Source organism: Microcaecilia unicolor, chromosome 11, assembly GCF_901765095.1.
Source record: "Microcaecilia unicolor chromosome 11, aMicUni1.1, whole genome shotgun sequence".
NCBI classification, from domain to species: domain Eukaryota; kingdom Metazoa; phylum Chordata; class Amphibia; order Gymnophiona; family Siphonopidae; genus Microcaecilia; species Microcaecilia unicolor.
Window position 1 is genome coordinate 108,635,624 of NC_044041.1, and position 16,264 is coordinate 108,651,887.

Sequence of the window (16,264 nt, forward strand, 5' to 3'; positions counted from 1 at the left end):
GTCAGTCATGTTGGAGCAATATTTTTAGGGTGGATTGTGGTCCTATCGAGGGGCAAGGGTGTTCAGGATTGAGATAATTGATGCCCTTTTGGCGTTTTTCTGAGTGAGCGGATTCGGCCTACGTTTTAGGCACTACATCCTGTTTGGTCAAACCTAAATTTCTATGTAAATCATAACTAGGACTCTCTGACCCCTGAGGCAGGCATTTGTATGCAGAAACACGGCCCATGTTGGGTCATTTTCATAATAAAAAGGACATCAATTATCTCAAACCTGAAGGCCCAGTGTTGCTTCTTTTTTATTTCTGTACATATTTGTATGATGTTTTACCCTCTCTTCTGTGACTCTGAGGGGCAGGGGTGTGCCAGTCATGTCAGGGGTTGGGAGTGTGCTGGAAGATCATTTATGTTGCATTTCTGTGGGGCAGAGGAGAGAGAGAGATGGGGCTGATGATGACTATGGGGGCCAGCATCAGACCTGGTGGTAGTTTTCTGGTGTTGAGCTCCCATGGTAACGTTTAATGTTTAATAATTAATCAGACTTGATATACTGTTTTCAGCAAAGCTATCAGAGTGGTTTACAATATATTAAACAGGAATCTAGACATCAGCGCACTGCCCTACATTGTGCTATGGGTTGCTGCGGAGTAGCTGATCAGTTCTTTAGCGTGTATTTTAATAAGCGTAGCACAGAAACCTTTTTAACAGGTATTGTCCATTAATGAGCAGGTAAAGTGCTCATTAAGGGTGCGCTGCAGCCATGGTAGCTTTCTGCATCAGATCCTCAGAAATCATACCTGCACAACTAGAAAAAATTATAGAGAAAATGCATAGCACTGATTGACTTCATTACTCGGAACAGGAGGATTCTTGACAGCTGTTTGTGGTGTCAAACTCAACGTTACAACACAGCAGTGATAGCATCCAATATTTTAATCCACATCTTCAAGAAAGGGGTAGGAATCATAACAAATATCTGAAATCTCCACCAATATATTTAATATATATTTATATATGTACATTTACAGACTCTGTATATATGTGTACAATGTAATAATGGTAAGATATGATCTTAAGATACAAAAGAGTATTTACTTCTTGTTTCATCATTAACACAAAAGACAATTTGTTCTACATGTATGCTGTATGTCCTGAAAATTGCTTGGGTTCAATGCCATCTTGGACGTCAATTGAAAATATTGTACTATCTTGAGAAAGCACAGTTTCAGCCTAGCCATCTTCTTGGCTGCTGAAGACCATCTTATTTCCTGGTCAAAGCTTGGCTTGGATATTGCATGCAGTGTTTGGGTGGCAAATTAAAACAAAACAAAACCTGGTAATGAATTGGATTTGACAACAATGATGACAAATACACAGTTTCCTTGTAAGATGCCTGACTTTCCATTGCTAATTTATGAGCCCCTTTGGACCTCTTGTACTGGAGTATATAAGGGATAAACCCCCTTTGAAATGCATTGGACTGGGTAGGCTTTTTTCTAAGAAAGAGCAGAATTTGTTTAAACAAAATGTAGGCTGCTTCCACAAATAGAGAGCAATTGGCCACCCTAGTGATTGGCCAAACATGAACTGAACTGAGACAAGGGCAAAGTGGAGGGCTGCCATTTATCCCAAGTCAGCTGTGACAGGCTGAGTCTGTTCTAGTTTTGGTCCCTGGCATAGGTTGACTTGTAGATTCCTGTGTTTCCTTGAGAAATTGAAGGCTATGGGGCAAAACCAAGACTGAATCAGCTTGTCTAAGCTGACCTGGGACAGACCCCGAGGATTCCTTTGATAGATGAGTACAATAGGAAACTTTGGTCTTCCTCTATTATGGGTTGCTCTGTCTGTAAAGAGGGAAAAATGCCTCGAGTTTCTGATCAGCTGGGAAAAAAGGAGGTATGTACTGTTGTGCTGAAATACTACTTTGTATCCTATTACATACAGGCTGCAATAAATTGCAACCAAACACAAGGACCATGGTTGCCCCTAGAGTCCGACTACAGAACTGAGGTAGATTGGAACAGTTGCCTTCCTGGCTTCTTGAAACGTGCTGAGCGGCCACCTCTTAGCCTCTTGGTCTCTGGTGCTAGTGCCCTGGGCAGGATCCACAGTAGGCAGTGCCACCAGGTGCCATGCTTTGTTGTGTTTTTCACTTTAACTCCCGTAGTCATGGCCTCCTCCTCACACACAGCCACATGTTTTGGCTGAGAGCTCCTTGATGGTGTAATAGTGGTTGTAAACATCAAGAAATGAGATATCATCATCGTAGAGAAGGGGTCGGCAACAGGGCCGGGCCCTCATTTTCTCCTTCTTGATTTTCTTCTTGCTTCTCATGTTTTTAAGTGACAGGTCATAGTTCCTCAGGGAGGTATCACAAGTCCCACTGCAGTAGCGAAACAGTATGGTCTCATCTGACTCATAGCCCAAGCCCAAGTCACTGACGCTGACCTCCAGTTCCTTTAGCTCGCAGGGTTTGTGCCGGGCCCGAGCCCGCTTCATTCTGTTCCCGCCCTTCGGGAAAGAAGGTAACTCATTCTCCCCAGAGTTTGTAGATTGTCTATACCGTTCCACAAGCATAGAGATCAGCTGTTTCACCTCTCCTTCTGTGTAACTCTCAAAGAGAGCGCTATCTGCAATGGAATAGGAAGAGTTGTTATTGTGGAAAGAACAGAGCACACAGAAAAAAAAATCCCTAAAATGTTAGGGATTTACAAAGAGGTGGTAATCCGATCAGTTTATTTATAAAAACTCATATGTCACATGCACCAAGCAGCAAAATTGTCTGAAAAAGTGTCACATAGCTGCCATAATATAGTGAAATGATAACTACAAAGGTATAAGATGGCAGCCCCAAAATTTTTTGTTTCATACAATTTTGTCAGTATGATAATATATAACAGAGGATTGAAGAGACTGGTTGAACTACTCAATAATTTTCCTCTTCTCAAATCGCCAACTATCTTCACAATGTACTTTCAATCACAAATTACCCATTACAGAGTATAATATAGAAGGGGGAGAGTCCCAGAACCCCACCTTTATCTCTTAATTCTTTTGTGACAGGATTTCACAGGTGAATTATGTCACTGGCAAAAAAACACCCCGATTGAATCATTAAAACTCTGTGTAGTAAAAATCCACTGCTACCCTTTCAAATCGTGACTGTAATTTATCAACAAAAAATCAAACACATTTAGTTTTCAAGACAATGTACTGTGAATGCTCATCAACCCTACCGACTATGGCCAAAGGTTTACCCATGGCTATATCAAGGTGTCTTGAAAGGGTAATTTGTCATTGAAAGTACATTGTGAAGATTGTTGGCGATTTGAGAAGAGAAAATTATTGAGTGTTTCATACCATTTCCCATTTTATTTGCAAGAACGTTTGTTTTTAGTTTTTTAAAATTATAGATGCAATATCATTGGTAAAGTGCAATCTTTTGGACAGAATGCACACTATTAACAACATGAAAAAACTGATATTTTTGTCCTGTCATTTTGGGCAGAAAATTACATGAAGCAACATGGGAAATGTCATTTCAAATGAATGGCAAGTCAAAGGGGTCCACGACTTCCACAAAACTTTTATATATAACCACATTTTTATCTATTACCTCACTGTGTTTGGTTACTGTGTTCTTTATTTTATATATTATATAATTTACTTTACATATTATATACTATATATTATATATTACACTAGGAAAAAATGCCCGTTTCTGCGCGGAATGAAACGGGCGCTAGCAAGGGGCCCCCTCCCTCCGTCCCTCGAAGCTACTTGCCTTGTTCGCTGTGGTGGGCCGTTTCGGCCCTGGAGTGTCAATAGCTCCGCCCTCGACGTCATGACGTTTTGACGCGCCATGACGTTTTGACGCGAGGGCGGTGCACACACTCCAGGGCACACCGGATATCTCGGGTGCCTCAACTTCCGTGGAGGCTTCAGAACGTTGCGGTTGCCTTTTATATATATAGATTATATGTTTTATATTTTATATGTTATTTCATATTTGATATTTGATATTCCATTTGTTTTATGTTTGTTGTATTTATGTCATTATGATTTTACGATTTTTAGACTCCTGAGGAAGGCTTGCATGCCCAACTGTGTTGGGTCCCAGTAAACTTTTTTTGATGCTCTTACTCTTTGGCTTGCTGGTTTCTTGGAATTTATTCGCCTCCACCCTTGTGTGTTGAATTTCAAATGAATGCACATCTCTAGTTCCTGTCAACAGCTGGGCTCCTGACCACCAACTTAGATTAAGGCATAGAGACCCAGGGGCCTGTTTACAGAACTGTAGTAAGTGCAAAGGCTGTGCACTATCGAGTCCGTGTCTACCCTGTCCTTGCAGTTACAACATATAGGGGCCCTTTTACAAAGGCTCGTAAGGGCCTACACATGTGCAGCACTCATCAAATAGGCATTACCGCCCAGCTAGCGCGTGCACCTGGAGGTAATTCCGAGTTTGGCACACGCCGAAAACCCGTGGTAAAAAATAATTTTCTATTTTCTACCGCGGGGGCGTTCCTGGCAATAGTCAGCAGTTGATGCACACTGGATGGTTAGCATGCGGGTAATGCATGAGCCCTTACCGCTAAGTCAGTGGTTGGCATTAAGGGCTTAGGCCATAAATAGACGCTTGCTGGTTTAAATTTTGCCGCATGTCCATTTGTCAGCCCAACCCCCCCCCCCCCCTTTTTCCAGACGCAGTGGAGAAATGGTCCGGTGCACATCCAAAACATGCGCTCACATTACCACAGGCCACTTTTGGCGCGCCTTTGTAAAAGGACCCCAGAGTTCTTTAGTACGCTTGGCCCAAATATTAAAAGCTCTGTTCATGTTTTGGACATCTGAAAACTGGCATTTAGACATCCATATTGCATGGACTTTCTTTTCAAAACAGTGGGCAATGGAATGGCTCAGAAGCAGGTAGCTAGTGTTTTAGGAGGTAGAAAATAGGGATGGGTGATACTGGGGAAGTCACTATTGGGTTGCATTTACAGTCCATGTTCATTGTCTGCCTATAACCCACCCATTTGTTGCCCCTTCACACAGCATTCAGTTAACATATAAATTAGCACAATATCAATGCACACTAATTTGCATGTATAAGGAACACGTTTGCAGGTAAATGTACACTTAGATGCATAAGTGGCATGGTGCGTAAATGCAAGGGGGCATTCACATGGGTGGCGCATGAGAGGGGCATGGGTGGTGCTGCCACTTATGTGCACAACTTGCAGAATACTGTGTTATGTACATCCTTACTGCATTTACATAACTGCAGTTACGCCAGGTCTATGACCCTTGGATGCCTAGCCTGATTGCACCCCTCTCTCGGCAGCACTGATGGCTTGCAGAATACTGTGTTATGTACATCCTTGCTGCATTTACATAACTGCAGTTACGCCAGGTCTATGACCCTTGGATGCCTAGCCTGATTGCACCCCTCTCTCGGCAGCACTGATGGCTGGAATACCTGAGAGCACGTAAATATAAAGTGTGTTGATGCCAGGTGATGCTAGTATTCTAAAGGAATCTGGGCATCCAGATGCATTAAAGAACATGGAGTGTACGAGTAGCCTAGTGGTTAGTGCAGCAGACCTTGATCCTGGGGAACCAGGTTCAATTCCCACTGCAGCTTTCTGTGACTCTGGGCAAGTCATGTAACCCTCCATTGCCCCACATACAAATAAATACCCGTATACACTATGTAAACCACTTTGAGTGTAGTTGTAAAAACCCCAGAAAGGCAGTATATCAAGTTCCATTTCCCTTTCCCCTCCCCTTTCACCATGCAGCATCAACACACCTAAAAGGAGGCATCCACTTACAAAACTGTCCCCATACTGTTTAGTACACTTTATTAAACAGGCCTCCTGGTGAACTAAATAGGATCCCGAGGGGAGGCATGAATTTTAGATAGCACAAAAACAACCACACTTGAGCTGCCAAGTTACCCATTCCAGGAGGGAGACTTTTTGGCTGGTCCTGGATTTCTGTCAACTTCATCCTGATGCACCTGCAGCACTGATTTCAATGGCTAGAATCATGGACTACAATTACTACACTGCTTTGGGATGTAAGTTTAAAATCAGGACTGGCCAAAAAGTCTCCCTCCTGGAATCGGTAACTTGGCAGCTCTGCAGTACCTAGAAAAAATAACAAAATAATAATTAAGCTATACAAATCTATTGCTTCCTTGTGCTTAAGTACTCTTTAGAATCCTGTTGAGTGTTCAGTAAGACTTTTTGTGTTATTGAAAGACGACCACTAAAAGCCACTGAGTGAATCACATGTTCAATACTCAAGATTTACTAGTAACTCTATGGAGCTTATTTTCAAAGACTATGGATGTCTCAAAATGCCCAAATGGACATCCTTGTGCTTGAAATGTCCAAATTCCAATTTTGAAAAAGGCAGAAAAGGGATGTCCAACATTGCAGTATGTCCAAATAGCAAGGGGGCGTGTTTTGGGCAGGATTGGGCGGGCCCAAAATCAGGATGCCCAACAGTGATTACAAAAGAAAAGAAACATCCAAGTCTAAAAAGAAGGATGTCCTAAATTAGACCTGTTTTAGTCACATCCAGGGTACAAAAAGGTGCTGTGATTGAGCAGCAGACCACTGGAGGGATTAAGGCATGACACCTTCTTAATCCCCCAGTGGTTGCCATCCCCTTCCTGCTCGCCTAAAAGTGAAACTGAAAGAGGATACCAGGCTCTATGAAAGCTTCAGGCATTATAAGCATTCTTAGCAAAGTAGAAAATAAGTCTGAGGAGTAGCCTAGTGGTTAGTGAGATGGCGCTTAAACAAAGAGACTCAGGTTAAAATCTCACTTTAATGTTTTTTTTTTTTTTTAATGATTGCTATTATTACTGTGAGCCCTCCAGAGACAGAAAAATAACTACTCTACCTAAATATATAAGCCCTTTCCAAGCCTGAAGGCTATTGAAGTGGTGTACATTCAGGTACAGTATGCATTTTTCTGTTCCTGGAGGACTCAAAATGGCAAAATAATTAGGATTTGAACCTGTATCCCTTTGTTTTAAGTCCACTGCACAAACTACTAGGCTACCCCTCTATTCTGCAGTAACAGTTGTGTGGCCATTTTTCTAAGAATGCTGCCAGACAAGTCCTTATCCCTGCTTTTTTGCAGTTCATATGTTGGACATTTCAATTTGTAAAATGTTTGTTTATGCTGGATGTCCTCAGTATACAGACGTTCATCTCACATATTTTCGAACAGGAAATCTTGATGCATTTCCTGTTGGAAAGTACATAGTTTAATCACATTTGCTGTACCACCTTTGCTAACTAGCAGATCAAAGCGGTGTTTGGGAGACGTTTTCTGGGCAGGGAGGGCACAAAAGTAAAACGTCCAACAGGGATTTTTGAATATGAAGAAATGTCCATGTCTAAAAATAAGGCTGTTTTTATTTAGACCTGTTCCAGTCACACATCCAAGTTACAAAAAGTTACTTTACTCGAGCAACTGACCAATTTAGGGAATAAGAAATAACCCCTCCTTATTCCCCAGTAGCTGCTGTCCCCCTCTCTCTCCCCTAAAAATGAAACTGTAAAGGAAAACCAGGCTTTATGTCAGGTGCAGGTTTTATGGCCATTCTGAACAAAGCAGCAAACAGGTCAGAGGGGTAACCTAGGGGTTAGTGTAGTAGACTGTAAACCAAGGGAGCCAGATTCAAGTCTTACTTCTTCTTTATTATTTATTTATTTATTTATAATTCTGAGCTTTCCAGATACATAAAAATACATACGGTACCTAAATATATAAGATACCTGCAAGGATACTGAAGTGGTATACATTCAGGTACTGTAGGTATTTTTCAGGTCCTGGAAGATCACATTTACAAAACAACAAAAAAAGACCTATAGTGTGCTTTGAACCTGTGTCTCTTGGTTTAAAGTCCACTGCACTAACCATGAGACTACCCCTCTGTTTTGCAGGGGCACCTTTGTGGCCATATTTTTGAAAATGATGCCAGACAGACATTCATGTCCCTGGTTTTTTGTGTTCAAAAGTTGGATGTTCATGTTTCACTTTGGAAAATGGCTTTTCATTTTGGATATTTTTCAGGGGGGGATGGTCACCCACTGGGCCACCAGGGACTGTTTTGGAAATGTTGAGGGGAGTTGAGGGGAGTTAGGGGGGCTGGAGACCCACCGGATTTCCAGCCCTCCCTGAACCTGGGGGGGGGGGTCATTGGGGGTCCCCCGTTGCTCCCATGTCCATTTGTCTGCCCTCTTCTCTCTTCTAGTATTTAAATTTACCTCCGTTTCAACAGCTGCGCAGCGTCAGTGAAAGCGCTGTCCGACGTCTCTCCACCAGCCTTCCCTTCACTTGTTCGTTCCCTCTCAGTGCCTCGCCTTCTTCTGACATCATTTCCTCGAGGGCGGGACACTGAGAGGGAACGAACGAGCAAAGGGAAGGTTACAGACTTTGGGCAGCGCTTTCACTGACGCTGCGCAGCTGCTGCAACGTCGGAGCGAGGTAAATTTAAATACCAGAGTGCCGGGATGGAGTGGAGGAGGCTGACTGAGGCGCACCGCGCAGAGCCCCCTTAAGCGCAAGGCCCTATGCGGCTGCCTCAGTCGCCTTGGCCTAAGACCGACCCTGTAAACTGCTATCTTTGTTTTTAAGACTTTACATGATTCAGTTTCTGAATATTTTAGGAAAGTATTGCAGTATTACAAACCTACATGAGTATTACGCTCTGAAAATACATAGCTCTTGATTGTTCCATCATTTAAGTGCTTGCACTCTTCTGTTGTATCAAAGGCTGTATTATCTTATGCTGGCCCTAGTAGGTGGAATGATCTACCGCTTCGACTTCGTCTACTGCAGAAGTTTGACATTTTTAAGAAATAGTTTAAGGCACTCTTGTTTGTACAGGCATACTGAGGGACCCTTTTACAAAGCGGCAGTAAGCCCAACACGGGCCTACCGCTCTCTAAAAAGGAAGTACTGCTGGGCTACCACAGCAGCCTGGCGGTAGTTCCCACCCCCAGTGTGCGTTTTATCCAGCGCTACAAGCATATTTTTATTTCTGTAGTGTCGGTGTGAACCCATCTGTAATTAGGCAGTGCTGCGCGCTGCCCGGTTACCGCCAGGTTAACACAGGAGCCCTTACCACCATCTCAATCGGTGGTGGTAAGGGCTCCCCCCTGAAATGGCTGCGCAGCAAGTGCTTCACTTGCCGCAAATCGTTTCCTGAAAAAAAGAAAGACCTACCTTGCACCCGTTGCAGTAAAAGGGGGCCTCGGTGTGCATCAAAAACACACACTGATGCCAGCGCAGGCCCCCTTTTGCCACAGCTTCATAAAGGTATTTTTTTATTTGTTTGTTTCTTTTTCTTTTACATCTGGCCCCAAATCCCCACAACAAAAGAATATACTTGTTTCCAATTGCGACAAAGCAGAGTCTAGGACAAAGCAAACCATCAAAAACCTAAATGTCAGTGTTGTTTTATTTATATTTATTTTATTTTCTAATATATTGCCTACAAGCTGTTGAAGTAGTTAGTGTACATTTAGGTACAGTAGCTATTTTTCAGTCCCTGAAGGGCTCATAATCTAAGTTTGTACCTGAGGCAATGTGACTTGCTCAAGATCACAAGGAAGGAGCTACAGTGAGACTTAAACCAGGATCTGTTTCAGTGAGATTTAGACCAGGACTGCTTTTCAGTCCTGTGATCTAATCATTAGACTACTCCTTTACTTCTGTGCTGAGAGAATGGAGACCGGATGAAAGAGGACCAGCACTGTTACATTCCCCCTGATCAGCAGCATAGCCAAGAATTTTTAATAGGGGTGCATTTCCTGCTCCTCCTGTTCCGTAAAATCACCTCTAGTTTTTGTCTGGACAGTGCCAGCAGCAGCAGCACTCACAGGCTGCCTGCAGCCTGCACTGGGGCTTTCTGTCTGAACTGTTCTACCCTTCAGAAAACAGGAAGTTTTATTTATTTATTTATTTTATTTGTTACATTTGTATCCCACATTTTTCCACCTATTTGCAGGCTCAATGTGGCTTACATAGTACCGTAGAGGTGATCGCCAATTACGGTATGAACAAGTACAAAGTAATGTAGAGGAAGAGTAAAGTTCATGTGTAATTAGGGAATCATAGGGAAGAAGAGTTTAATTATGTCCAGTGCGAGCTTTGTTTTCGTTGTATTGCAGGGTACAGGCATTTAAGTTGGATCGGTAGTGTATGCCTTTTTGAACAGGCAAATTTTTAGTGATTTCCGGAAGTTTAAGTGGTCATACGTTGTCTTCACTGCATTAGGTAACATTTAATGTGAACAAGTGCAAAGTGATGCATGTGGGAAAGAGGAACCTAAACTATAACTACGTCATGCAGGGTTCAGCGTTAGGAATCACGGTCCAAGAAAGGGATCTAGGTGTCATCGTTGATACGTTGAAACCTCCTGCTCAATGTGCTGCTGCGGCTAGGAAAGAAAATAGAATGTTGGGTATTATTAGGAAAGGGATGGAAAACAAAAATGAGGATAATATTCTGCCGTTGTATTGCTCCATGGTGTGACCGCACCTCGAGTATTGTGTGCAATTCTGGTCGCCGCACCTCAAAAAAGATATAGTGGCATTACAAAAGGAGCAGAGAAGGGTGACAAAGATGATACAGGGGATGGGACGACTTCCCTATGAGGAAAGGCTGAAGAGGCAGGGGCTCTTCAGCTTGGAGAAAAGGCGGCTGAGGGGAGATATGATATAGAGGTCTATAAGATAATGAGTGGAATGGAAAGGGTCGATGTGGAGCATCTGTTTACGCTTTCCAAAAATACTAGGACACGGGGGCATGCAATGAAGCTGCAGTGTAGTAAATTTAGAACGAATTGGAGGAAATGTTTCTTCACTCAACGCATAGTTAGACTCTGGAATTCGTTGCCAGGAAAAGTGGTTAAGGTAGTTGACTTAGCAGAATTTAATAAAGGGTTGGATGTTGAATCAGAAGGGGCAGAATGGTTCAAAAATAAAGCCTTGGTGCAGACCGCGGGCAGCCTATGAGTGCTGCTGCCCAAGCAAAGACTGTAGGTGATTTTAAGGCACGGGGGGAGGGGGGATTGTGAGAGCTTTGCGGGGCTGGGAAGGGAAGGAGAGATGCTAGGCCATGCATGCAGGGCGGGAGGGAAATGCAGAGCACCATTAATAGTAATCGACTGACACTCTGACAGAGGGGGTGTGTAGGCAAGACATGTACCTTGAATGGCTAGCCCACTGCCCCTGACAGCCCATGCAGCTCAGATATGATCAGCCACAAACGTTAACACATTATGCCATGATGGATGGAGGTCGGAGACACTATAAATCCACATTAGCTCTCTAGGAGAGGGAGTTAATGTCAGAATGTTCCTCTCCCTGAATTTATTTGCCCATATCCAGCCTTGTCCCATTTCATCACCATCCTGCCATCTCTTTCTCTCTCTCAGTTTCCTTCTTACTCTGTCCACACTCTTATCCTCTCTCTCCTTCCTCTTTCTCTTGGTCAATTTGCTCACCTCCTCCCTCCTCCAATTGTCCTGTCTCTTACCCAAAATACAAATTTTAATATACATAAACAGATATAGTAGATCAGGCTTGTCAACATTTTTCTATCAGGGATCACATTTTATATTTTGTGACATTTGGAGGGCCAAAACACACACCATCGTATTTTGCCACATGTTTTATCAAATAGTGGCAAAATATGACGATGCATTATCCCCTCCCCAATCTTCACCCAATCTCCATCATGCTCATATAACTCTACCCCCAGCCTTCACCCACTCTCTAGTTCATGTAACCCCCTCCAGCCTTTATCCAGTCTCTCGTAACCGCCTGCCAGCCTTGACCCAGTGAATCTCACTCATGTAACCTTCCGCCAGCCTTCACCAAGTGTCTGTTGCTCATGTAACAACCCGCCCCCCCCCCCCCCCCCCCCCAGCCTTCACCCAATTTCTTTTCCCTCAGCTGAAGAAGAAACAGCAGGATTCCTGCTTCCCCACCATGACTGCTCTGCAAGCTTGAGACGTGATGCCGGAAGTTTGGGTTGGTTTTGTGGTCTCAAGTCTCATGAGACATGAAACTGTGAGATCAACCTGAACTTTCAACCCCATGCGGGCTCAGAGCCATGGCGGGAATCCCACTGTAAGGACCACAAGAATTGCCAAGCTCCTTCCATGGGCCAGAAAAAAGTGTTTGGTGGGCTGGGTTCTAGCCCATGGATCATAGGTTGGACATCAATACAGAGATTAGAAGAGCTAGGTATATATATTTACCAGGGCTTCCAAATTACCCAGTTTCAAGTGGGAGATTTTAGACCAGTCCTGGATTTCTGACAACCTTATCGTGATGCATTATGGGACCTGCAAAGACACTAGTTTAGGATATAAGTTCAAAACCAGGACTAAGAAAACTTGCATTGTTTACACATCATTCTGATATCTAGTGTTGAGATTTGATATCATGAATTTATTTTTTAATGATTTTATATGCAGCATGCATTATTGTATCTGTGTGTTATTATTGATTTCTACTGTTGTGTAGTTTTATATGTACAGACCCCTGATGCAGGCATTTGCTGAAACATGGGCTGTATCAGGTCTCTTAAATAAAATTGCCTCCCTTACATTTTGACTCCATCTGGTTGTCTCATCTGTGGCCCTCTACACTACTTCTGCTCCACGGTTTTTTGTGTTGCTGTCTCCCTCTGCTCTGCTCATGTCCAAAACCAGGACTTAGCCAAAATGTCTCTCTCCTGAAACAAGGTAAGTTGGCAGCTCTGATTTATAGTCTAAACATCAGTAGTCACCTCCATCTGAGACTCCAGTTATGCAGTTGTTCTGTATTTAGTCTAGCATGTAAATATTAGCCCCAGACACTAGGAGGCAGTCAAGTGATTTCTAACAGCCTGCCGTGTCTGTCTGTCTGCACCTGCTGCAGTCTCTATCCAGCCGATATTCAGCGCTATTTAACCGGCCAGGAACGGCTCCTGGCCGGTTAAATAGCACTTAATCAGTTAAGCTCTAATATTCAGCACGAGGTACCCGGTTATCTCTTCTGAATATACAGCTTAGTGCGATAAAACTGGCTAGCCACAAATATTCAGCACATTTCTGGCTAAGTTTGGTGGCGAAATCAGGCCACCCAAATAGTAGGCCTATTTTTGGCCACTATAAACTTAACCAGCCAGCGCTGAATATTGACTTGGCCAGTTAAGTTTAAGCTGGCCGGAAAAAAATGGATAGTCTGTGCTGGTTACTGGAAACAGCCAGGCATTGAACATCCGGGCTCAGCGCCGATCGCGGAACTCAGCTGGCCTGCCTCCCACGGGCTGAATATCAGCCCTTATGTATCTATCTATGTGTCTCTCTAAAGAAAACATGCAGATCTAATCTTCTGATCTACTGGTGAAGATCTGATAATATGACCGACATGATGAACCTTGTCCCTTCAGCCCATGCGTGAACAAGAGGATGAAAGGGAAGAATCACAAGGAAAATCACAAAAGCAAGTGGGTCCACTATTTGGGAAGAACCTCAGCCTAGATAAAAGTCTACAGGGGACTGCGGTAGCCTTCATGATAGCCTCTTATTTTAGCCTTATTGTAAAACATTCTGCAGTTCATACTGAAGGGTAGTATAGAAAGACTACTACTAATAGTAATAATCATACTAGTAATAGTAAAATGAAACTGAAGAAATGATCTTAGCAGCCCAAGAACAAGCATTACAAACAAATGTTAAGAAAGCTAAGATTAAAAAAAATGTAAAATGACAGCACATGCTGATTATGCAACGCCAAAGATGAAACTATGATCTTCTCTAATTTTTAAAATGGGGCCACTTTGGATCCAAATGAGATGAAGGAGAGAGACTCAATAACTTCCCATGCGAGGCCTCGAAACTGCTGATCAGTGCGTGTCAATGATACCCACCCATCAGCCCGCCTTCAAACTTTTTATTGTGTGTATCCTTAGGGAGGAGGGTATTTCCAAATACATTCTCTTCATCTATTGAGAAATACCTTGTTTTTCAAGCATGCGGCTTTTCCTGCTATCCACTTCCCTACTTCCCTACTTCTGCCATGAGCTTGGGAAGAGATGTAGAGATGTAGAGAGTAGCAGAAAGAAAGCTAGAATGATGATGAATTCCGCAGGGGCTGCTGTTGGTCCCCATGCCTTGCACTGAAGAACACTGCTGTAGACCATGTAATCAGTGACTGTAGAAAAATAGCCCAAACAGACTTTCAACAGCACAATGATCGAGTGGCTAAACTAATCGACTGGAATCTGCAATAAGTATGGTTTTATTGTAGCCAACAACTGTTGAGGTCATAACATAGAAAAGCTTACAGAAATGAGCAGGCCAAGATCTTGTGGGACTTTAAAATACAAACTGACTGGTACTTATAGCACATCATGGTCAAAGAAAAGAAAACTTATGTCCCCCGATATTCAGCACTATTTGATCAGTCAGCAATGTCCGCTGACCGCTTAAATAGCATTTAATCAGCTAACCGTGAATATTCAGCAGGCGATAACCAGTGATCTCAACTGAATATTCATGGTTAGTGCATATCCCTGGATTCTATATAGCACACCTACAGGCAGTGGTGTGCTGGAGCAGGCTCTCATGGGCTCGCGAGAGCCATTTGTTAAGTTTTGAAAAATTTTGGGAGCCGGTTGTTAAAGTCCACCCACACCCCCCCCCCCCCCCCAAATTGCAGGGCTGGCTATGCCCAGAGAGGGAGAGAGAGCCCGTTGTTCCCCATCTTCCGACACAAATCGGGAGATGGGCGTTCTTCTCTCAGGGTCACCCAAATCGGCATAATCGAAAGCTGATTTTGGGTGTCCTCAACTGCTTTCTGTCGCTGGGAAGACCAAAGTTCACGGGGGCATGTCAGCAGTGTAGCGAAGGCGGGACTGAGGCATGCTTAAGAGATGGGTGTCCTCGGCCAAAAATGGAAAAAAGAAGGGCGTCCCTGATGAGCACTTGGGCAACATTACTTGGTCCATTTTTTCTTGCGACCAAGCCTCAAAAAGGTACCCGAACTGACCAGATGACCACCGGAGAGAATTGGGGATGACCTCCCCTTACTCCCCCAGTGGTCATCAACCCCTCTCCCACCCTAAAAAAAAAAAAAAACTTTTTGCCAGCCTCTATGCCAACCTTAAATGTCATACCCAGCTCCATGACAGCAGTATGCAGGTCCTTGGAGCAGTTTTAGTGGGTGCAGTGCACTTCAGGCAGGCGGACCCAGGCCCATCCCCCCTCTACCTGTTACACTTGTGGTGGTAAATATGAGCCCTTCAAAACCCACCAGAAACCCACTGTACCCACATCTAGGTGCCCCCATTCACCCATAAGGGCTATGGTAGTGGTGTACAGTGGTGGGTAGTGGGTTTTTTTTGGGGGGGGGGGGGTTGGGGGGCTCAGCACACAAGGTAAGGGAGCTATGCACCTGGGAGCAATTTGTGAAGTCTACTGCAGTGCCCGTTTGGTGTCCTGGCATGTCAGGGGGAAGAGTGCACTACGAATGCTGGCTCCTCCCATGACCAAAGGGCTTGGATTTGGTCATTTCTGAGATGGGTGTCCTCGGTTTCCATTATCGCCGAAAACCAGGGACGACCATCTCTAAGGACTACCTAAGGACGACTGTCTCTAAGCTCGACCTAAATGTTGAGATTTGGGCGTCCCCGGCCGAATTATCAAAACGAAAGATGGACGCCCATCTTGTTTCGATAATACGGGTTTCCCCAACCCTTCATGGAGCCGTCCTGCGAGCACGGCCCCAGGAAAACGTGGGCACCCAGTTCGATTATGCCCCTCCTAGTGTTTTGCACTGAAATCCAAGTGTATTCTATAACAATGCACATAACTTAATTGGCTTAACAAGCCAATCAGTGTTGTTAACAGCACTTACCAAGCAACAAAGAGCACTAATCGGCAACAATTAGAATTTACGTGCGTAACTTGCTAAGTGTATTCTGTAGCGCACTGTGCCTACATTTTAAGGGGCATGATTATGGGCTGAGAAATGGGCATTCCAAAATTTACATGTGTTGTTATAGAATATGGCCCAATGCGCCAAAATCTACATGCCGGAATTTATGCCACATTTTCAATAATGTAAATAGAGGCGCATAGTTTTTAGGCGCTAGGATATCAATTAAGTGTATTTTATATACCGTGCCTAAATGTAGGCACCCCTTATAGAATATGCTTGGGCAGAAATATTTTCCATGTG

At 43.7% G+C, this 16,264-nt stretch overlaps 1 protein-coding gene across 2 annotated transcripts in view; it reads right to left on the reverse strand.

The window, feature by feature from the left end:
- Positions 1-988: 988 nt before the first annotated feature.
- The window catches only part of NRTN (neurturin), a 147,530-nt gene continuing 132,254 nt past the window's right edge, over positions 989-16,264 (reverse strand). For both annotated transcript variants that reach the window (XM_030219792.1, XM_030219791.1), the window contains exon 4: positions 989-2,629. In XM_030219792.1, the coding sequence (XP_030075652.1) occupies positions 2,181-2,629 (449 nt within the window). In that variant the 3' untranslated portion in view covers positions 989-2,180. The remainder of the gene's footprint in view (positions 2,630-16,264) is intronic.